Source organism: Anomalospiza imberbis, chromosome 2, assembly GCF_031753505.1.
Source record: "Anomalospiza imberbis isolate Cuckoo-Finch-1a 21T00152 chromosome 2, ASM3175350v1, whole genome shotgun sequence".
Lineage (NCBI taxonomy): Eukaryota > Metazoa > Chordata > Aves > Passeriformes > Viduidae > Anomalospiza > Anomalospiza imberbis.
The window spans coordinates 16901258-16926347 of NC_089682.1; the positions used below are offsets into that span (position 1 = coordinate 16901258).

Sequence of the window (25090 nt, forward strand, 5' to 3'; positions counted from 1 at the left end):
TGCCCCACCACCCATAAAGAAGCTTGCCAAACTCACCTAAGGTACAAAGAGTATCTTGAAAAATGCTGAAAAAGCTTAGCATTAAGGAGATAACATCTCCTGTGGAAACACCATGTGTTATGAACAATCAAAACATCTTCTCAAATTCAGAGACCCTTTTAGCACCTAAAGAAAAACTATGGAAACCATTGCTAGATAAATGCTGAAGTCAAGTATAGTGAGGAAAATGGGCCAAAAGTCTTGTAACTTTTTTGTAAAAGTATAAAAAATAATTGTTATCAGAAGTTTCTTTCGACAGTTCCACTGTTAAACTCAAGCCAAGGCTATCCAAAATATGTGCCTTAACAGTCATATCTTTCTTTTCCCATTCTGTCCAAGTAACTGCATTGCTATAAGTGAACCTCAGAAAACAGAGTTGTTTAAAGTCACCACTGAGAGGTCTAGAGGACAGCCTACAGACAGTACTGCAGTGTGCTCCTGCTGCCTCTACAACAGCTGCCTTATTATTTCCACATTTCTTTGTAACTACAAGGAAATACTTCAGGAGTTTCACTCTCAGATGCTATGCCAGGATAACTTTACAATCTGTTCCATTTGTAGGCGTTCTCACGGCTGAAAGCATACCAAGAGCGATCTACAGCAAACCTCATGACAATTGCTGTTATCTTCTCATATCCAGGCAAAAACATTTCTCTACTTATCTTGGAAGGTGAGCAGCCTTTTCTTCTTAGCAAACATTTTCCTACTTGTTGAGGGGACACAACTCCTCCAGCCACCACTGCAGTCTTGATGCACCCAGTCACAAACTAGATTATAAATTCTTCATCTCTGATCATACTCAAACAAGGCACCTCACTCAATTCCCCTCTGCAAGGGACAAAACACTTGGATGCTGAGCCACATGGGCCACGGTTTAATCGTGCAGGACAAACTTTTGTGTGGGTTGTAGATGACAAAAGATCAAACACAGAGGACACCTAATGTTGTTTAGAATGATTACAGAAAAACACCCAGCGTTTAGCTTTTTCACATTTTAGTGACAACTTGCATCATTGCAGTACAAGGCCTGTGAAGAAATTCAAAATCTTTTTAAGTTTCAGGATAAACATGACTCTTCTGCTGTTTGAGTTCAAATACACAGAATATTACCCAAATAACAAGGTACTTTGACAAACTAAAAAGCCATAGGCAGAGGTCACTGGCAGAGGCAGTAATCAAAACTCCCCTTTCAGCAGTCATCAGCACTTAACTCATTTTGCCAAGCTCTTTTGGCCTCAAGCAGCAGTAGCACTGCTGACTACAAGTGCATTGATCTGTTCTTCAGGTTTCCTTCCACAAACCCTTACAAAATCCTAGCCCAAAGCTCAAGAGACTTCCACTTCTCATTCCCACGCTGCCAGCACTGTGCTCCTTCCAGAAGCCCCAGCAGCTCAGGGCACTGGCGGCCAGGCTGCACCCAAAAGTGCTCGGCTGCAGACCTTCCACTTCCATGAGCTCATATCCCTGTCTGAGGGTTTTCAGAGTCTGGAAAACCCCTCCTTTGGGAGATGTGCTGACAAAGGCTTGAAGCTGGCTCACTTTGCTCTAAAAAATTGGCAATTAAGTCAGGTTTTTCATGACTTTTGGGATAAACCCTTTAAAATACAGTAGGAGTAACCAACTTCCTAATTACTGAAAGAAATAAAAGCAAAAGTAGTGACCCTAAACAGAAATGAGACTTGAATTTTGTGCAGCTGTGCTGAACTGTGCATCAGTTGCACTACTGTCATGTCTCTGGCAGCCCATGGGATCCACAGGCTGCCCTACCAAAAGCCCACTGGAATAGTGGGTTCTCAGGGCCATGGCAGGGGAACAGGCAGGCTCCTGGAGTACCTGTCGGTACTTCCATGCAGAAGGCATTCCCAGGATATGCATCTGGGAAACATTCTCAGACCCCACCCAAATATAGTGACCCAAACCCAACCAGTGATACATAGCAGAGCTGGCCAAAAAAATCCAGCAGCAAAGTTATCAGCTCCAGGTTTCTGGACTGAACTTTTGAAAGCCTGGCAGATGGATCAAAGCTGGATGGCCTCTCCCATGCAAGACTCTTCAACAGCAAGATTTTTCCACAAGACAAAACTCTAGTTGACCCCTCTGGATCTATTTGTTTTCAATGGGCCTCGGTTCCAGTAAAGAAATGGAATAAAGCTTTTCTTATACATTTTTCTCTAACATATGATTTTTAACACCAGATTTTTTCACTCCAGCCAGTGGAATACAGATGAGTGTTTAAACATTCAGTTCAGCAACACCTTTACTCTTGTTTTCATTACATTTCCTCCCTACTCTTTAATTGCTTAAAACAACTCTAAGACCCAAACATCACAATATGCAAAAATAAATAATACATCACTTAAGAACACCGTCTTACAAAATCTTCCGTAGCACTACAGAAAGAGATAATTGTCCAGAATTAAACTCTAGCAACATGGTTTTAAAGATTCAGAAACTACTTAGAAAATCGACTCTTTTTTTTTAAACAATGTGGTTACAAAAATTAAATTAAAATTAAAATTGTGGTTACAAAAATTAAATTCTGTACATTAGAAAAGGAGACAGAGTGTTTTAAATTATGCCTTTTCCAAAACCCCAGAGGGAGTAAGTGATGAAGCTTGTTTTCCAAGTCTTCATGGCAGAGTGAAGATTTCTGCAGTTTAAAATTAATTGACATGTTATTAGGAGCATTGCACTCAATTGAAATGGGCATAATTCACTGACAAAGAGGTAAGTCAGGAGTGAAATTCTGTAAAAGGATTTTCTAACCACCAGGTCAGTGGCAATTTGTGTGGGACAGCTTAGGCTGGTTCACTCTGGAAAGGCAAAAGTCACTTAATGGTGCAGCCTATTTCTCATCTATCAGAGATGCTGCATGATCCATCACACGTACTGCCGCAGCCATTCCTGCTCAACTTTTTTCTCCTGTTCTGATAAAGATAATGACAGCCTAACTTGCACTTGCAAAAGACTGTCAAATATTGCTTTTTACTTCTAAGACATCAATAATTCTCCACACAGGATATCTGTGCACCAAACCAAGGAACTCACACACTTGAGCAGCTGAGGGGAGCAACTCAATGGCAAAGGTTTGTGATAGGTATGGAAATCCCTGTTTCATTTCTCCATTCTTGGCACAACTTTCAACAAAATTTTATAGCTCAAAGTAGCAAATTAATAAGGGAGAAATTAAAACATTGTGCAGAGAAAAGACTGCTGATTTATTCGATTCTGAAGAGATGGGCAAAATGGAGAGAGATCTGTGACCAATGTTGCATGCTGATTTCAGCTCTCCAAAGGCACTAATTATCACTGCAGGAAATGTACAAGTATCTGCAAAGCAAGAAACAAAGGTCCAGTCAAATCTTAGTGATTTTATAAGGATATGAGTATAGTTATCTGTGATCCAGGTCTCATTTGATACAGAATTCAAAAAACTCTGTGAATTCTGTATCAAATGAGAATCACAAAGAGCTATACTGAAATCTATTTGTGATCGACACAAAGTACATGAGCTAGCACTTATTTAATCCTGTAAGAAATCCTTCTACAATCAAATGGGTCAGTTCACAAATGGAGCATAACATAAAAACAGGACAATAAGTCTGCATGTACCATCGGAAGATAGTTCCATGCTTGTCTTCTGTTGTGCTGCATATTCAGTATTTACAATCTACTCTAAATAACTATTCTATTAAGCAAGTATTTTGCATTGGCCCATCATTCAAGAAAATGAAGCTCAGCAGAGATGCACTGGGAAAGAGCAAGCGTGTACCAGTTCCACTCATGGCTGTTGCTGAAACACCTTCTCCAGCTTTCAGCACAGTTCGTTGTGCCAGAGGAGCTCACAAGGTATTTGAAATGCAAAATTATTCAGTTTCTCATTTCTTTGGTCTTAGTGCAACAATTAACATTATGCTTATTTTAATGCACCTCTATTATTGAGGAGAAAACACAGCAGGCAAAGCATTTAAGAATATTAGCTGTAAGGCTTTTATGACTTTCACAGGACTTTCTGGCATTAATCTAGAAAAACAAAAGGACATCTGTACACATTACTAGACATTAGAATAAAAAATTATTTGCAAAAGCTTGTCACATGCAGCTTTACTAAATATCTGTTCGTTTTTAGCATTACTTTGCTTCAGTATTGAAAATTAAGCCTATGCACCACGACAGTGAATGAACTAGTTAGCAATCATTTTTCCTTTCAATTGCTTTATTTTCTTTCTTGGTCTTTAATACTGGGAAGTTTTATATTTAGGCAGATGTCTCCAGGCAAATTATTGCTTAAAGTAAATGAAAACTAAAAACCAGAACCCAAGCCTGTGTTGCACAACAATTCTTAAAGGCAGCAGCCTCTCTTCCTTCTCCTAACCCTCTGCCCTATACTTTGCACAATTTCTGCACTAAATGAAAGAGGAGTCCTGCAGTGCAAATAGTTTATCGTGCAATTAAACCCCACAACACATTCACAAAAGGAGCCAAAGTACAGCAGCTTGAAAGAAAGAAAAAACAAACTGCAGAAGATTTTAATAAAATTATATTTTACTAAGCACATAGTCTTTGAATAAGTGAGCTAGAAATTCTTTTCTAATTTTTTCTCTCAGATTCACATTAAAACAACCCCATGGAAACTCACTAGGAAAGCTCAAGGGTTGAAAACCCCTGAATCTCTTAACTGGTCCATTAGTTTGAAGCCTGAGAACAAGCAGAAGTACTTAACAAATATATACTCTTTCCCCTATTTTCTTTGACTAAACCATTTAAACTCCTCAGAGTGCAGGAACCGCTTAAGCTTTTAATTCCCTTAGTGCTTTTGCACAGGAATCTGTTGGCTTAGTAGACTTACAACAACCACTTTGTTAGGCCTGAGAAGCAAGATAACAAGGAAAGTCCTATTCCCAACACTGCCCTTCACTCCGGTCCCACCTAACAAATATTGCTCTACCTCCCCAGCTGCTGCCCAGAAAGACTACCACAGAAAGTGCTGTCAGTTTGGGATATCTCAAGATTTATTTTACTGGGAAATTAAATTTCAGCTGTTCCTATTACTGACAACTTACTGAAAGCAAGTTTAAATGGAAGAGGAAAATATTTGAATACAACAGAAAACACATTATTGCCACATTTCTTCACTTGTCATTTTTCAACTGTGACTTAGTTTTATTTTGCTGTTGAAACTGGGTCTACAGTCAGAAAGCAGGAGTGGTCCTTCCATGTGTAAATACTTAAAATAGATATAGATTACATTTCATTGTTGGTTTTGAGGGTAGGCTAACAGGGAGAGAAGGGCTGATGCAAGATACTGGGAATTTTTGCAGGGAGAGGGAGGTGTTTAAGTTGCTGGGGCTTGCACAGGGGCAGGGGGAAAATGCCAGTTTTACATCTGCTCTCCTGGTGACCCATCCACCAAGAAAACAAAAAAGCACCTCCATTGATGATCTGCTTCTCACCACAGTTGTGAGCTCATTGCTGACGAGCATGAATGGAAGTTTGTTCTTTCTTCAAGTCCTTAGCCATACTAACTTTCTAAGTTGCTCTACAGTATCTGTAGTTGCTCTACTCCTCTGTACAGAGGAGTTTCAACCTCTAAAAAACTGTTTTAAGCAGAAAAAAAATCAAACTATCTATCCACAAGCACTTTTTCTCTAGAAACAAATTAGTGTATACATATTTTGCAATACTATCTAGAAGACTCTCAGATTTTATTAAAAAGTGAAACATCAAGATAAAATTACTTTTAAAATAACCTATGGTATTACAGTAGTTCTGAATTAAAAAGACTTGCCTACTCTAACTAGCAACAAGAAATTAAAAGTAGCACTGTCCATTATACATTTTTTAAAATGTACACTTCCTAATTCTCAGAAAAATTTCTGGTGAGTACAAATTCTTAAAATATTTGGGAAAAAAAAAGCCTTTTCTCAACACGTATGGCAGATACACAGCTTTTACTCACTACAATTTCAAAACCCTGTTTGGGATTGATGTCACAAATAATTCTGACTCTCAGCACGGTACATACCTTACTGGCACAAAGAGGGTATTTGATACTGACATATAAAATACAGCTTTGAGGAATTTTATGCCTATAGATTCCAATGATCTTGAGGTACCTGCAAAAGCAGGATGATTTTAACTCTGGCAAATAACAAACTGTGCTACCTTTTCCTCTCAAATAAACCCTAAGAACTGCACAAATTTACGGATAATCTGTAGGTTCCTCTGCAAACAATCACAAAAAAAACTGTGACAATTGCAAATGTCACAATGCATTAAGCAGAGAAAAACATTCAAAATGCCACATAAATAACACAGTTAGTAACACCAATTAAAAAAAAATTCAGAAAGGTAACCTTTTTCTTAAAATACCCATGCCCTTTTAGAATCTTATTTGCTTACCTGTATGTTTCATCCTTCCAGATTCAGAAATACAGAAAACCTTTTGTTCACAATGAACAAGTCATGCAAAAATGACTCAATTTAATTACAGTTTATAATAGAATTTATTTGTATTCTGTACCTTTCTTTTTAATGTCACAATATTTGGGCACCATACCCAGGCTCTTATTGTTCTAAATCCCTCAGAACTGCTTTCACAATAATAATTCCCACAACACTGAAAATCTTTGGCATTATACTTTAATGTCAAAAGGAATTAATTCAAACTGAATGAATACAAAACCTTTTGTCCTGTTAAACAACAACTCTTAATGAGGTATATAAATGTACTTATTGCACATCAACAGTACAAATTTAATTCAGATTGCATAAAAATGCCAGATTTTTTTTTCCTTCTTGCTAAAAAAGCTGGAGGCACTTCCACAGAGTATTAACTTTAAAAACCTTGACACTCCCCAAAGGAAACTGATTTTCTACAGAAACTTTGGGAAGAGTTTAACTTGTATTCCTGAGCAAGACATTTATAGTCCATTTGGGTCCCAACCTACAACACAGCCCACAGGTGAGGGTGCAGCATATGGAAACCCAACGCATTGGATGAAACTTTGAGAATAGGAGGAACAAAATGAAAGGTAACAGAAAACCAATTCTAGAGTTTAACATATTTCCTAAGTCTCTTTATTAAGCATTCTGTAATTAAATTGTTTTCATAGTAATTGCTGATCTTCTATAAGACTTGACAGACATATGAGATGGCAATCATCCAACTTATTTGGCTCCCAAGAGCTTCATGTATGACTTGTTTTTAAAGGAATTAATAAGAAACATTTCTGACTCAACAAGGAATTCACTGTGAATTCATTCCCTTATGGAGGGATGACTTTTGGCGGGGGGGGTGTTGTGTGGGTTTTAGTCTTAATTTTGGGGTTGTTTGTTCAGTTTGGTGCCAGCATTTCCAGTTGAGGGCTCTTTGAACACTGGGTGCTGTTATGAGGCTTTTATTTTCTGATCCACAACCAATGCTGGTTTCAGGGACAAGAAGTGTACATGACCACACAAGGAAGCCACTAACAGTAGTATGTTTTTAAAACTAAAATTTAAAGGAAAGAACATAGACACAGGTGAACACACCATACAACACAATCCACCATTTCAACACGTGCAGAAATGACAATCCTGCCGTGCTGGAAACTAACAAGGTTTTATGAACCTCAAAATCTTCATTAACTCTTTATGGATTAGCCCACTAGGGCAAGGAGACAGTTTTGGGGCAGGCAATGACCCCAGACACGGTTCACTGATGGACAGTAAAGATCCTGCAGTTGGTTGATGCATTTTAACTGTCTTGAGGGCCGTGATCCGTGGTTGTGATCAGCAGAATGGGCGGTACAGCCCGGTCCACAGGGAGGACTTCAACTGGCACTGCAGCTCCCCAGGGCCTTTGAAAACATACCAGTGTGCCTCAGGCACAAGGGACTCCCCACTCAGAACCCAGAGGAAAGCCACTGTGGAATTCTCACTTCTCTGAAGAATCACTCTCATATGGGCTTTAATCTTACATCCGATGTGACCATTTGCACTGTCTTCTGTCTTACTAGCAAATGCTACCTCAAGATTCTTGATGAAAAGTTTTCTCTGCTTGCACTTTCCCAAGACTTCCTGTAGAAATGTCCAAATGTAAATGTCAGTCTGCAGCACTAAACTAAAAGGAGGCACGGTAGCAGTAGCCTTGAAAAAGGAGACTAATAATCTGTTCTTTACACCGGATACAAACAACATCAGGCTTAAAAACAACCTTGAACCTAAAGATAAGGCAGCAGTAGAAGTCCCTTACCTATAAAAGTTGTAGAGTTAGCACCAAGGATTAACAAATTGCTCAATACATGGTAATGGGATTTTGCTATGGGCAGGGAAGGGTATTTAGGGGTGGTCCAAGGTCCTTTCCATGCTTGTTGTTATTCAGTGTCCTGTAAAGATGTGGCTGATATTATCACACCATACAATACTCTCTCCAACACTTTTCAGAACTCATAAGCTTTGGTGTCCATTTGGTATGAAAGAAGGGCAGAGGCGTCAAGAAATGCATTTCCCAGACTATGATTTTTCACAGGTCTTATGGGTACTGCTGATGCAGCTCAGCCCCTTCTCTGTGCTGACACAGCCATCAGGTGTCACGAGTTGTATCTGAAGCAGTTAATGCTCCTGCTACCACTGGCCCATAAAAAATGCTATGCTGTGCTCATGCTGCCACTTGCCTTTTTCCTATGAAAAGGCAGTGTGGAAGGCCAGGAGCAAGGGATGGCAACCCAGGGGCAACTTAGGACACAAGTCCTAAGACCTGAGAGACAAGACTGTCCACCAGTCTGTACCTCAGCAGCCCTTTCAAGAAAAAAGTACAGAAAGATCACTAATTTTCAATGACACCTAACATCTACAAAACCTCAGACATGCTCTTACTGATTATCCTTTCTTTTATTCCCTGTCATAAAAGTGAAAATGACAAAGACCAGTCTTACTGGGTAGCCTCTCTTCCTAATGATCAAACCCTCTTTCTTTTGAACACTAAAGGGATCCTTGATCCCTCCAGATTCACTGGTCTTCCTCCCTACCAGCTTCTTGCTCCAAAAGCAGCAGAGTCAGTAACGACGCAGAGAGCAGAGGAACATCCAGACCCAGCTGAGCAGGGCTACAGGGATGAAGGTGAGCATTGCCCATTGCTTGTATCCTGCTTCTCAGAGGAAGCTCAATCCTGGCATTTTCAGAACATGCACAAACATCTCTCTAGACTGGGGAAGCTGGTTAAACACAAGCATATATCCTCTGAAATTATTTTGCATTCCAAATAGTCTTTCAAACAAACCACGTCACAAGCACTTTATACAGCTCACGATCTAAAAACACATTTACAAAGTCAAAAGGTACATAGTCAAGGTAAGTTTGGCTCATAATTAGATAACCTTACATAATTTTTTTCCAGGATTTAGTATCAGCAAAAACATTTCTGCCATGAAATGAATGGTGGAGTTTGTTATTTTAAAATTCCACTAGGCGTAGTTGTACAGGTTTTGTACAAAAAAGTACTTTCCTTCAATGTTTATACTTAAACATTTCTATAACAAAAATTTAAAAGTAAGCCAAATGTTCCTTCCAAGTAAAGAAAAACAGACATCAGAGGAATAGTAAGAAATTAAGGAAAGTCTATTACTCAAAAACCGTTGGATTTTTTTTAAACATAAAAAAAAAACTTGTAAGTAATTTTAGAAGGTTCCACAATCCTCTTACTTAAGGATGAAATAGATATGGAGATAATTAATGAGATAGATATATCACAAGAGAAATGTTTTGTAATAAGACATAATCTTGCTGCAAAGGAGTCTTAAGCAAGCAGAAGAATCTCCTGCACATCAGCACAACTAGGGCAGTTCTCTCACCACAGGCAGTGAAACCTGCAGTGAAACCAAAGCTAAATGATCTAGACCTCTTAGACACAGCTGAAGAATTGATACCTCCTCACACAAACAAGTGAGGAATGAGCAAATGGCAACAATGTTGGGTGTTTAATTTAGAAGTAGCCATCAACTGCAATATGCTGAGCTGGCCCACTGTGTGTGAGGGGCTCATCTCCTTACTGTGCCAAGGATAATCTACCTGTTCACCTCAATCCCCAATATGAGACATCACTTGGGGTCACCAGGAACCTGGGCTTAAGTACAATTTAAAAAAAAAATTTAAAAAATTAAAAAAAAAAGGGCAAAGGGAGGAGTGGGGAAAGGAACAGACATCTCCCAAGCAGATGGCAGTCACAAAGGCTGGAAACACTGGGAGAAAGAACTGGCACAAAAGGAAGAAGAATAGTGCTGGGGCACATTGTCTTCAGCTTCATGGGGAGTTAGTGGGAATTTATAGGACAGACATCTCCTAAAGCCCTGCAGTGATCAAATGGGGGTGCAGATGCAGGTCATCCTACAAAGCACTCCGTGGGCAAGGCATGCCTGCAAACAGAACTCCTGGCAAGCCCTTAGGGGACAACATTAAACCTCTTGGTGCCTGTGGCCTATTTAATAGCAGAATATATGAGAACCCATCTCCACCAATGTCCAAGCACTTGAATTTTTCTTAATGCCAGAAAACTAAGGAAACCAAGGAGGCGATAGGATTCAGCTCTAGTTTCAAGGAAATCTTCTCAAAGTAATGCATTTTAGCAAGGCATACAATTAAAAAAAAGCCCTAAGTAAAGCCGACAAAAAGAACAAGAACACATCCCTTCCGTTTCTCATCCCTCTATTTATTTATTTCCTGGCAGATGCAGAGAAGTGCTGAACCAGCAGCTCTCTTGGCTGGTGGAAGTCGCCAGCTGGAAATGAGGGGAACAAAGAGCAGTGCAGGTGGAGCCTTGTGGGAAGAGACAGGAGCAAAGAGAGGCACAAATATAGCGACACAGAGCAGATACGGAGACACTCGTCTGTCCCTTTTGCTCTTCTCCACTCACAACTGCAGTGGTTTTTAAAATGCTATTTTACAGCCATCTTTTACCTCATGCCCACAACACTCTGTAGAATCACAGAATCATTTAGACTGGAAAAGACCCGAATTGAGTTCAACTGTTATTCCAGCACTGCTCCAGGGACGGCGACTTGACCACTTCCCTGGGCAGCCTACATCGGTCAAGGAGTTGTCTTCGAGCAGTGGAACCAATAAATCGCAATGTTCTCTAAACCCTTGTCTTGAGGTGACATTCCTATAGGGATTCTTTAATGTTAATCATGGGCTCATTTCCTTATGGAACGTTCATCTCAGCAGCAAAATTAATAGGCTTTTCTTTCACCAGAGGACTTAGTCTTCCACATAACTCTTAGGTACTCTTCAAAGTCTCTCAATTTTCTTGAAATTTTGTTGAAATAGTTAAGAAATTCAGAAGTTGAATTAATATCATCATTGCACAAGCCCACAAGCCTCACCTCATTTGAAAATCAGACCAAAGAAACCTCAGCCCTTGACAAAGGAAATTGACAAATTTTAGATTACAGTAAGAAAGGTGAAGTAGAAGAAGTAGTAGTAAAGGAGACCCTTTTTTTTTTTTTTTTTTTTTTTTCCTGAAAGTACACAGCTATGTAGGAAATGGCAAAACCTTTCAGGAATATAGGTTTGAATAAAGAACAGGGTGACATGTTAAGCCAGCTCCTAATGTGAAACCAGATGAAGGATGCCTTTCCTGCAGTATACATTACACATTCAGAAACTTAAAGGTGTCTTCAGCCATTTGACCATTTAATGGTTAATGAGACTGATGGGTGTTCACACAAGGATATAAATAGCCTTCATATTCTCCTTGCATCCTTGGTAATAAATGAGCTACTGCTGCTACAGAGGGGAAAACTGAAAGTTGTTTTGCAAATTAGTACTTCTAGCAGTTTGCTTGTAGCAGTTCTAGATAGACTACAAGAAAAGGGGAACTCAGCAGAGAGTGAGACCACCATTAAAAGCACTGACAGAAAATTCTAACAGAACAGAAACATCAGCAGCAGAGCAAAAGAAACATTGTATAATCCACAGTACTGAAAAGCCATATGAGGTTAAACATTTTTTAGGTGTTAAGTTTGGGAATGTGTATTAGCTTATGATTCAAACATACCTTTCCTTGGAACTACACAACTCCATTATGCTCTTTCATCATAAAACTACAGCCCTGGCCATCTTAGAGCAATGATGAAATGTTTTTGAAATAGCTTAATATCCTTCTGCAAAGGAAAATTTCTGTACAATATTTCTTGCAAGACATGCTGTCTTGAAAGAGTCATCAGGAAGCAAAGCAGAATTTCAGGTATTTAAAATTGGCCCAAATAATTTCACTGCTCCAAATGAAGTTTTTCTCTGTAGAGTCACATATGACCCAAGCCACTCAATGAGACAGTGCTGTGAAAACTGCAGAAATGCTTTTCTGGGCCAATGCCAATTTGACCATAGGATGGTCCTGCAATTCTCAGTTTAGGGCCCTAAATATTACCAGAATTTTCCATGTGGATGGGAATCAGGAACGCATAAAGCTAGATAGTACTACTCATCCACTTTCTTAAATGTATTTCACATCTACAGCTCATGACACATCGTTCCTCTTTCTTTTCATTAAAATGTGAAACACCTATGTTTTGAAACTTGACCAACTTACTAGAAGAACTAAAGAAGTATTATGGTGCTCAACTATTAATTAGATGGTTACTAATATTTGCACTGATATATTGCCAAATAATTTAAACTATAAAATTTAAACTATGCAGTAAGGGTTTAAAAAAAAATAAAGAGAGAAAGAAAGAAAGAAAGAAGATTCACAAATGTCTCTTTTACTTCTGCCTTTCTGGAAGTTTCCCTCACTCAGAGATGTTTACTTTAAAGTCCATCCTTCAGTATCTGAACAGAAAACCTTCATTCCATTTCCAGAGTAATCTCTTTTGTTGCAGAGCTTAAATTCAGTAGTTATACTGAATACAGAGTGCCTTGCTAGACTTAAATAAAGCTTTACCTCTTGCCCACTTCCCCTGCAATCAAATATGCATAGTAAGTAATGCAATCTAAAAGCAGCTAATGAGTATTTCCTATGGAAAAATACTCCTTTGGAGAATATACTCCTCAAGGACAATCCTGATTTAGACTAGATCAAATAAAAGATATAATTACTATAATACAGCTGTGGGTGGAGGAGGGGGAGGAGAGAGGGAGAAAGAAAGTAAGGGACTGATAACTTGATGTAAATAACACTAAGAAATATTTTCCTGCTGACATCAGTACTGCCCAATGCTGCTCTTTCTTGTTCTGAAACATTTGCTCCAGTCAGTGAACCTGGGACCTGTCAGGCTGTGAGGTAGCAGGTGCTGTAACATCGTCAATCCCAGGCTCCCCATCCTGGTTCCTTCCTCTCACAACACTCAAAATATGTTTTGACAGGCATAACTTCACAGCTGTATTATTTTAGAGGTACACTGTATCTCCAGAATGATAATGTAGTGCTGTTTTTAAAAATAATTCCATGGTTAAGTGAGGGTAGCAGCAGGGTACAATACAACTGCAAAAAAACCCCAAGCATACTATTTGTTACAGGGATACATCTCCATCATATATTAAGCATAGAAAACAGAAAGCTGAGGCTCTCTTAATTTTTAACCCTGGCAGCGCTTCGTGAAAAACTCAACCTAAAAACGGGTTTGGATTTTGACTCCAAAATTTGGGTTGTTTTGGGGAATTTTGAGGGGTTGTTTATTTGTTTTGGGTTTGGTCCTTATCTTGCTGTTGCCAGGCTTACCAAGAGATAACCAAAAGACTGTAGGAAGCTTCAGATCCCAGCACGGTTTTAAACCTTATGTTATCTCTCTTTAAAGGTTACTGGGTTCTAGCCTCTTTCATCTTCCATCTGCAGCAGACATTTATGTTTATAACCTGCTCATCACCATGATACCTAAAGCATCTAATAAAAAACAGAAACAAGCAGCTTCCCAGACCCTGCCTTTTATTACTGAACAACAGAGAGCAGCTGTTAACAACATAATTGGGTTTTATTTATTTTTGCCTTCTGATCTCCTCCCAAACCAGAGAAGCCCCAATAAACACTGGCCACCAGGATGACTCCTTCAGGCTCCTCCAATCTCTTTCACATCCACTACTTGCAATGACATTCACTGCTGTCCTGCTTCTATTTATCTCCCTCAGCCTCAGGTAAGGTCTCTGTTTATATATTCTTAAAAGGGAAAACTCATTTCAGCCTTTCTATTCTTTATGCTTCCAACCATAAGGGATCTCCTGTAAGTACCAGAAGCACAAGAAGCTGCTGGGAGGCATGAAGTTCACAGGTACCAAACCCAGAAAGGAACCCAACCAGTAACCCAGACATCAGCCCACCACAACCTGCAGAAATGTACTGCCTACTTTGGAATAGGCTTGTTTCTCCTTCTCATGCTTCTTAAAAAGGGTATTAAGGTATATTAGGTCCAAAGGAAAATTTGTTTCCATTAATACTGAAGTCAGAGTTTACAGAAGAGACAGCCTGAACGTAGGGGACATGTCCACGTACCTAAATAGGAGAACATTTCTAGCAGCTACAATTACCTAGGTCTCCCACAACCTTTAGCAATAATAGAGAAAAAGCTCATTCTTCAGAGGTTTAAACATTTGTTTCTTGCTTATCATAATGAATTATGGACAACTCTGCATGGCAGATCTGACAGCTGGTGTCTCCCTCATTCTAAAAGCAGCATCTGAAAGCATTTAAAGTTGAAAAAACCACTGTAGTTAATATCCAGAAAGTAGTAAACACCGCATGAAAAACATGAGAAATCCTCCCTAGCTAGATGGTAGTCACCAGATCCAGTCATCTTGAACTAGACTAAATGAAAATACTGCAATATCTTGAATCTTTTCCTGAAAAAAAACCCCAACCAATTCTACTGAATTGGATGCCAATAAACCTTTCAAATTTCTACCAGGAAATGAAATGGGTTCTTTCCAGGTCACCTTAACACAAAGGTACCACAGAGTCCCATGGAAGCTGTTGTTTTGATGTTTCACACCTCTGTGGTTCCTCAGCAGGTGACATCTCTGAGGCACCAGAGTCTCCCTTCTGAACAGGCTGCCTGGCCACCACCACTTCTATCTGTAAGGGCAGAATGAGTGCAAGGAACAGAAAGGAACTAGAGATGATGCACAAGAACAACCTCTTTCCCAAAAGTCATGTGTTTAAGGTGTCACAGTACTTCAACATCCAAGCAGTTCAAAACAAAGTGTTTTGATTTAAATCAACGAATTACAAGTTTTTAAACATTTCCAAAGCAACTTCTCTTGCAAACATTCACTGCCCTGGAAGACAGGAAGAAATTCTGGCATTTCCCATAAAAATGCAGTTCTGGGTTTTGTTTTGCTTTCAGGCAAAATGACACTTAACTAATACAGAAGTAAACAGAAATTCTGTGACACATGATGATTTTTTGCCATAAACAAATCTCTTACAGACATATCTCCCACTCCATCAAAATATTTTTTATTTCAAATGAGCTTCTTTCTTCCACAGTTTCTGTTATGTGATTTTTTGGACTGGATACCCCAATAAAACCTTGATGCTTCCTGTACCCCTCCTGTTTTATCATATTTGGCATGCTTCCTGAGTTCACTTCCCTAGTGCTTCCAACTACAGCATTTCCTTTTAAAGGCAATGCAGCAAACACACAAAACATTATCTTCTACAGTTGTGCAGTTACCTTAATCAATAATATTTATTAAAACCCTTTAGCTGACAGTTATGAACTATTTTTATAAGACTGAAGAGTTGTCAAAAGTTTTCTTAACTGAAGGTGTACTCTTGTTCCTAATTCCATTGCACATGGTGTATGCTGATGACACTTCCTACCCTTCCTTGATCTCATATCTCGTTTACCTCTAGATGGAATCAACACATCTTTTGGAAAAGCAGGGTAAATTTTTTCTCTTCCACACCACTAAACAAAACACTAAAATCATCACTATTTCACCCAACATGTTTGCACCTTATGTGCAGAAATAGATCCTTCAGTCAGTGAGAATCTACTTGCTTGTGACCAAACCAAGGGTTTGTCCTAGATTCAGCTAGAGAGCACAGGATTTTAAAACAGCAACACTAGAGTCAAAGACGACACTGTCTCCAGTGCCCATGCACAGTATGCCAGCATTTATGCCACATCTCCTACCACAATTTGTATTTCCAATTCTACCTGTACACAGTAAAGGAAAGGCAGTCTATGGCTATTAAAATATACAGATGTTCTTATAAAGACAGCAATTATTCAGAGGAGGGAAAGAAAAAAAAAAAAAAAAAAAAAAAAAAAAAAAAATTAATACATACAGAATCACACAACTGAGTTTCGGCCTCCCTCCCCTTTTATTCTTATTTTTGGCATTTGGGATCTCAAAGTACTAAAGTACTTCACCTTTTACCGCTCCACTGCTGTTACTATTCGCAACAAAATAATTCTGACTCTTCATTAGCCCACAGCAGCCACCCTGTTTTGCAAATGATTAGACACATTGTTTTGTTCCGAATACCATCATCTTGGCTTCCATAGGACATTATTGTGTAAATTATGACAGAAGTAAATAATGCATGAAATGTGAAATGTTGCCTATGCCAAAGCTGATCTAATGTTTCTTGGTGTGGAAAGAGACTTTAAGAAAAAGAAAGGATTAAAAAAAAAAAAAGGTAAATTAATTTGAAAGGCTCACAAAAAAAAAAACCACCTTGAAATTTAAAATCATAATAATAAAGTAATGCTTCAGACATTTGCTATTGGAGGTAGAATTCAGCTTCATGACTCATATCGGAGTGAGCAAGCAGACACCATGGACCATGTTCAGACAGTTTGAATTCAAGCTCAGCCAAGTGTTTCCCATTAGCTGACACTAAACTTTCAGTGCCACCAAGCCAGTGGGAATTATGGGGCCCAAATCCAGCATTTTATTATGGTTCGGCCCAAAGGAGCATCTCCCCACCACGTCCTGACAGTGAAGGGGACCAACCCAGTCCTGCATATTCAGACTGGAGGACTACACAAGTGCAGGGCTAAAATACTAGAACCAGTATTTACAGCTTTTTTGGATGGGGAAAAGACTGCAGGGCAGAAAAAAAATCCTCCAGATGTAAAAAAATAAAGCAGAAGAAAACACTGAAGCTTTGCTCCGGTAGTCAAGCTATCAAAAGTTACTCAAGACCCCCCTTTTTCTGCAGGCTCCACAGTGCTGAACATGGGGCACTCCTGTAGCTCTGCTCAGCAATGTGTGCTCATTGTAAAGGCCTGCATGGCTCAAACAGGCACAAGAGATGATTGAACAGGCAGCCACTGTGTAACCTCAGAGTGGTTCTAAGCAGCCTGATCTAGACCAGAGAGTGCCCAGGGGACAGAGGAGCATCTTCAACACCGCTCTGCAAAAATACCACCCAGTCTGAAACAACTTCACTGTTTGCAAGGCAGATTTTTGGGAAAAATAAACTATTTAAAACATTATTTAAGTCCAAAGAGAGAAGACCTTAATCTCATAATTATCTAGATAAAGCCCTGTCTTGTTGGTCATCATTAAAACAAGACTCTTACTTTTTTTTAAAAAAATACTGTAACATTTTTGACCTTACCATAAAGTAGTAATTTAAAATATATTTGAGCAACCACATCACCTAATATACATCTTAATTCTTATTTTATAAGAATTAACTTAATTCTTTAATTGTTTAATTAATTTATTATTTTATAATAAGAATTAATTTCTTATTTATAATCAGAAATTTGCTCCATTATAATCACTAATAAGAGAAACACCTACTTGTATATATGTATGTATGGCATGTGCAAAGTTAAATTTAACTGAAAACTGGAATTCATTTAAAAATACAGTTTTCATCTGCTAAATAACCAAAAGCTACACATTTCTCACATATACAAATATTTGGAACTTTATAAACACATTTTGCCTTTTAAACACTTTGAAAAATGAAGTAAATATAATTTGCAGTTAATAATTTAGTTGATTAGTTCTGGTCACTATGTCCTACCAGATCAGAGAACTAATGGATCTCATCCCACTACAACCTTTCGCCTCATCATCATATCTAAAACATAAAAATGAAATTTAAAAAATAATGATAAACAAAAAAAGAGTTATTCCCAACAGAGTTCTCAATTTTATGCAGTTTCACCCAATAATGCTGCTGAATACAATGGATAAAGAAAATATTCCCCCTGTTCAGGAAGAGGAGATTACTACTTGTCCAGAGTTGATTTTCTACTCCAGCAACCTTTTCTAGTTAATTATCCACTAACTCAGCTGTTAAACTGTTTGACTGTCTCAAAAGTTGAACTAGCACATATGGCTCATTAATGTTTTATTTTACTATACTGTTGGCATGTTTAGATGTTAATACAGCAAAGAATCTTGCTTTACAAATATTATATCAGATGTATTTCTCAAATTATAGTATTTTCAATTTAAATAGGTCATTTATCCTGATTCCTTGCTCAAGAAATGCTTATTCCATCTTTCATTAATCTATCTTGGCTAAGTTTTCCAGCTCAGCTAAATTCATGTTTTCAGACTTTATACCATCCCTCTTTCACAGGGGTTGTTTGAGCCAGATTCAGCCACTGAAGTGAATTGTGTTCAACATCTCCTTTGCAAAACACAACAACATCATCAATCTGTGTATAAACATCACAGTACTGACAGCAGAATGCTGTAGATATACACAAGACTAGAAGAGGTTATACTCAACTGTTTGGTGAACTCCACTGCACTTATGTAAGTACCATGACAAAAACACTCACTGAAAACATAAAAATGAAAACCATTCTTCATTGTCCCAGCTTCATACTGCAGTAACCTCTCATAAAGAAAGTTAACTCTTTTTCACCCCAGTGGATCTTTTTCCCCTCATCTCTTTTGTATTATATTAAATCACTGGCACGGAAAAGCATTATTTTCTTGGTAAATTCAATAATTAATTGACACTTGGCTGTTATAAGGGTTAATTACTAAAGGCTGCAGGCCCTGACCAGACTAATTCTGACCATCCCACTGCATGTCTGTGACAAGCAGGTCTAAGAGTCTGTTTTACATTGTGGTTTGAAATACACTTGGAAGGAATGGCTTCTACAAATCATCTTCTGTGTATGTCAACACTGAGGCACTCAAAACTGCTAATCTTGTAAGCAGTGACTATGAAGTGATAGTTTACATCACAAAAATAGTTTCAAAATGTATTAAGATCACTATTTTATATTTTTTAATTCAGCAAGATAGCTCCAGGTGAAGTTCTAACCCTTACCAACCCTTACCTTGTTAAAATTTAGAAATTTTCTTAGTAACAATACTACTGTAGCATTTACATCTGGGTTTTTCATTGTCCTACTTACGTAAACACAAGTTTGCTTGTGATTCTAGAAAGGCAACGACAATTTAGGAGATTGTGGTCAGCAGTACTGACACTGAAATGTCAGTTTCCCTTTCCTCCTCTTGCTGCACTGCTTACACGATGATGTACCATACTTTTGTTTCTTGCTGACTCAAAGACGTCAGTAGGATGCAACTTCTCTCTAACACCACTTTTTGATGGATCAACTGTTCACTCAGCAAAATCACACGGCCAGCACAAACATAATGCCACGTTCTGTCAGCAGCTGCCATAGAGTGAACTTTATTTTTGTAAAGTACCATTGAGTCCAGACTTTCCTCACTCAAACAGCTCGCATTGTAGCTGCCACAGCTCTTTTTCCTTTCTGCCTGTTCAAAGCAGACTGTTAGTTCCACCCCAGCTATCATGCAGGTAATAATTTATACTTATGGAATTAAGAAAAACAAATTTCAGAAAGCCAATCCTTACTGGCATTTTTCCAAAGAAATATCAACTTAACCATTTTTTTTTGTCTATTCACACTTCTGCTTTTTGAACATAATACAGTTAAAGTGTGGAGTTGTAACTATAGAGACAAGGCACAATAAACACAAGTTAACGCACGAAGTCTGTGGAAGAAAAGCACGACCGTTTGTCTGTGTTCCCTATTCACAGTGCTGGAAGGAGAGTCCCAGCTAAAAAATGCAGTGCCTGTACAGCTCCAGCATCACACAATTAGTACTTGTCATCCTTGGAGCTCAAAATAACACAGTGTGTTCATTTGCAGAGGAAAGAATGTGTTTTCTTAAGAAAATTGGATTTCTGTACTGATAGCACCAAGTCCACAAATAAGATTAAGGTTTATAAAAGTGAGAATTAAAGATACTGTCAGACAACCAAGTGAGAATTAATCAAATAAGTTGGAAACTAATGAAAAGAAATATGCATTTTAGTGTAAATCTTGAGTCCAGTTCTGCTCCTCAATTTCTTAAGACAAAATATTCAGAGACAATAGTAATGTAAACAGACAGCAAAAGTAGCACAAGGTACCTCTCCTTTGCTGATCAGAGGGCAGTGACTGTGTAAAGCATTATTTTATCCAAGATGCCTGCAGACATCAGCCCATTGTTAGGTGGCACCCACAACTGACACACTTGGGGTCCCAGACTCAAGCAGCAGAGGCTGTATGCACTTGCTGGTGGCCAGCTTCAAAACAGGGTCACAAATCAACTGCCCCGAATGACACAGGGCAAACCAGCCATTGTCAGCACCTGGCACAGCCATCAGTGTGGAGTATTGACATCCCAGTGCACTCGGGGAGCATAATCCAACAGATCTTCCAAGGAATAGGCCACAAACCCCAGAGAGTTTGCCCACATGGCCACACAAACCTCTTTTAGTCATCCACTGATGACCATCAGTGGTGCCTCCTGCCTTCCTCCCACACCTCTGCCTACTGTTTCCCCTTGTTGGAAGGGTTACTGATACTGATCCATGTAACAAAGCATGCTGCAGGACCACCGATGTTTTTGTGGTCCCAGTGAGTCCAAAACATTTACTTATTCCAAAATTTATTTTTTCTTTGTATAAATTCAGTTATTTTCCCCTTTGTTAGGAGCCTATAGCATAGAGAACACAATTTTCAACCTCATCAACACGTATGCAAACAATTAAATCCAGCAAATGCTGTTGATTTTCTTCTAATTCTGACAGTCTGCATAGGTGCCTGGTGCATTACTAGTCTGCTCCTTCTCCTTCAACATAAATATTGTAAAAAATAAAAACAACCCAGCACAGACCTTTCAGGCAAATAATTACAGACATTTTGCAGAGTTACTTCAAATGCCCCTGGTAAAAGATCTGCCACAGGCTTTGTTCAAGTCTAAATACAATCTTAATGGCTCTGTCTTTAACCAAACAATATGTCTAGCCAAAGACTTTCAGTACACTGGGGAGGTATGATTATACAGTCCACAAAACCCATGCCGTTCTGTCCCTGTCATGCCCTTCTCTGTCCTATGAAGTGTCTGACATTTTTAATTTTAGTGCTAACTGCAACCTTTTTCCAGAATTGAAATAACTCTTGCTGAGTTCATTGTTCAATCCTGTCTGTAAGTAAAGTGAAATCAGTACAAGCTCTGCTGAACCCTACTGCCCAGCAGAATTGCTGCTTTTAATGAGCCTGGGTGTAATGAATCTGTGTTCAATCACTTCATTCTTAGCAAGACCCAGGACTCTCGGGTGCACGCCATCTGCTCCGACTGACCCGGCTGCTCTTGGATTCTTTCCATTTATTCCAGCATCTCCTCTTCTACCACATGCTCTGGCATTCCCTACCTGCTCTCTGTTACCTAGCCTATTTCATCCATGTATCTTCTTGGATTAAGCCAACTAACCTTTAAAGCAAACCAAACCCTTGCCTGTTTGCTGTCTGAGAGCGTACACCACCGCTTTTCCCCTAGGAACAGACATCCCAAACAGCACTATTCCATCCAGGATGCGCCCACTGATTTTTGTCTTAACTGCAAACCCTGCCATTACAGGTAAGGAAATGGGGGGAGATTTCCTGTGATGCTTGTGAGCATCATCTTCATGAGTAATAAATCTCAATCAAAGAGTATAAGGAAAAGCTCCTTCCTTCTCAAAGATTTCTCCCACTTATTACACAGGTACAACTGAAGACAACAGCACAGGTTTGAGACTGCCACAGCACTAAATGTCAGTTCTGGAAGCATCCTGATTTGTAACACCACTCCTCAATGAATGCCTTGAGAATAAAAAGCTGCAAATTGCACATTGCTTACAAAACCATCCACAACTGTCCCTTGCCATAGCCGGTGCAAGGCCAGAGAATGGTGTTAAGAACCCCCCGGACTGTGCCGGCTCTGCTTAGTAGAAATCCAGAATTGGTTTCCAAACCAAATCTCCCCGTTTCTGACATGAATAAACTCAGCATGATCATTTGTCAGTTGGTCAGTAGGGATGCTGCCTGTATACAAAGCACTAATAGTGACAGATGGAGATTTTAAAAGCATTAAAAACCCCCAAAAAGCATTCATACTCAAAAACTGTATCAAGGAAAGCATGTTATCTTAACCCAAATGAGCTGTCTTGGACTAAAACAGGTGTTCCCCGTACTAGCAGAAAACGTATACCAGGAATCTCTGTGTACTGCTCCCCTAACTGTTAGAATGGTGGGATTTTTTAATGTGGAAATATTAAATTGCATTTTTGGAATATAATAAGACAAAACATCAGAAAAATATCTCAAATAACATTGTGGGATTTTCCCTATCAAAACATCCCCATTTGCAATTTGTTTTAACGCCTTCCATTAATTCATTTTTCCTGAAGTCTCAGCAAACGTAGGAATACCTGGCAGCAGTGGGTTCTGAGGACAGGCACACCAGCAGTAGAGCAGAATGCCACTGTGATTAGTGCCCGATAAACAAGAGGAGGAGGGAAGGAAGGAAAAAGAGAAACAGACCCAGATCCCAAAGGCCTTATTATCTGAATATTCCTGAAGCTAATTACAGGCTTCTTTGCCAGTAATGTTCTCACCATAACATAAATATACCTGGAAATAATCTAAAATAGTTTTAAAAATCCCAGAATGTCAAATCCAACAAATCCAAAAACAAAACACCCCAAAACAAAATCAAAATCAGTATCACCATTTCCAGGCTTAAGTCACACATTAGTACCAAAACGACCCTGAAAACAAACTATGATAGTAACATAATGACAAATTTCACTTAAATGATAGGGTAAGAAACTACATAGCTAAAATAAGAGTTTTTTTCCATACTTCTTGGAAAAATTAAGTGGCTATTTGGACAAGTGTTTTTATTTCAAATTAAATTCCTGTTTTTCCTCTTTGTAAAAAAAGGAAAGAGGAAGAACACTCCTAGTGCTGTATCTATGTGAAATCTCTACTTTCACTACTCCATTCACCTGCAAGACCAAGGTCACAGTGTGGCTCAATAGAAGGTAGTAATACAGTGCTTGGTAAGGTGTTCGTTAACTGATCTGGTAAAGAGCACAAATAGGAAGAAAAATATCCTTGAAACACCACAATTTTCATTCAGAATCCCCTATGCAATAATAATTTCTATAACTCATTAAGAGATGATCTGCCAGCTAGCAGGACAGCAGTTGAGGTCACTACCTTTGGGCAGTGCCTAGGTACATGACCTCCATTTCAACATAACTCTTTTCTGCTTGGTAAGTAAAAGTTATTGAAGAACAAAATTCCTGGAAATAAAAGTTAAATTAATAAACATATAAACAATCAGAAATATCCTATCTCTGTTCAGGAAGTATTAGGCAACTAGAGTGTGTTAGTTAAATTACTGATCTGCAGGTGGACAAGACCCAAGTCCGGTTCCTCCCTGTTCCAGGAAACTGGCTGGCACAAGCTTTCTCCCACCCCGGACAAGCTTTTCCACAAAAAGCAGGAGGGCTCCGCCTCACAGCCCCTGTTGGGGACCACTTCTGGGGCTCTGCTGCTCTGACGGGGAAGACCCTCGCACTTCGCACCTTCTATTCGCGCTCATGAACCGACATAAAACACCGCGACATCATTTTACCTGCGGACTTTTTCCCCACTGAAACAACATTTCGGAAAAACCTTCAGTGATAAACCTGGAATTTAGCACATGGCACGTTCTTTCATACCACTACCTTTATGACTTTCGGGGCCCTTTTGAGAAAGGAGACGGCACTACCGACCTGACAGGGAGAGCCCGCCCAGGGCGCGGGGGGCGCGCAGCGCTCTCGGGTGCGCAGCCCGGCACAGGGCGGCGCGGGCGGCCCCTCAGAACCCCTCAGAACCGCGGAGCGCTGCGCGCCAGCACTGCCAGCGCCCGTCTGGAGGAAGCAAGCGGGCACGGAGCAGCCCCAGCATCGCCGCTGCGGGGCGGGACCGGCCCCGCTCCGCTCTGCCCCGCCGCCGACAGGGCTGTGCCTCCTCCCGGCCCCGCGGGCAGCGCAGGGGCACCGGCCCACGGCACGCAGCCCCCAGCTTCCCGGCGGAGGCAGCGCCAGCCCCTCTCCCGAAGGGCTGCGGGAGCAGGTCCCGCTCCGCACCCCCCAAACCGCCCGCGGCTCCGGGGGAAGCTGGACCGGACAGCCCCGGACCCACCTGGTGCAGCGTGTCCGGGGGCAGCTGGGAGGCCCGGAACAGCTCGCCCACGCTGCTCCCCCCTGCGGCCGCCTCTGGGGGCGGGCAGCACCGCGAGAAGAGCTCGGAGTAGCGCTGCTGCTCGGTCTCGCTCAGGGGCAGGAGCAGACCCCCGGTGCCGGCGGCGGCGGCAGCAGCAGCGGGGCCGGACCCACCCGGCGGCCCCTGCTCCATGACGGGGCGGCGCAGGCACAGCCGCTCGGCCGGGCAGCGGGTGCCGCGCCGCCGGGGAGCGGGGGGACGGCCGGGGGGACGGGCGGTGGGACGGGAGGTGTGGCGGGGGCCGGGGGCGGTGCCGCGCTGCGGCGGCGAAGGTGCAGTCCCCGCCCGGTGAGCGCCGCGCCGGCTCCGCAGTGCCCCGGCCGCTGCCGCCGGCCCCGCCTCTGCCCTCGCCGCGGCCCCTCCGGCTGCCCGCCTGCGCTCCCGGGCCTCCCGCTCCTGCCCCGCTGCGGGAAGGCGCTCCGCAGCACGCGGACTTCTCCCCAGATCGTAGAGTCACGGAATGGCTTGGATTGGAAGGGACCTTAAAGAACGTCTTGTTCCCACCTCCCTGCCATGGGCAGTGATACCTCCCG

General features: G+C 40.6%; 1 protein-coding gene across 3 annotated transcripts in view; it reads right to left on the minus strand.

The window, feature by feature from the left end:
• The window catches only part of REPS2 (RALBP1 associated Eps domain containing 2), a 96028-nt gene extending 71207 nt beyond the window's left edge, over positions 1-24821 (minus strand). Inside the window, exon 1 of one of the 3 annotated variants that reach the window (XM_068179979.1) lies at positions 24477-24797. In XM_068179979.1, the coding sequence (XP_068036080.1) occupies positions 24477-24689 (213 nt within the window). In that variant the 5' untranslated portion in view covers positions 24690-24797. Of the gene's footprint in view, positions 1-24476 lie in introns of all 3 variants that reach the window. The other 2 variants (XM_068179977.1, XM_068179978.1) reach the window with 2 other exon arrangements.
• Positions 24822-25090: the final 269 nt, after the last annotated feature.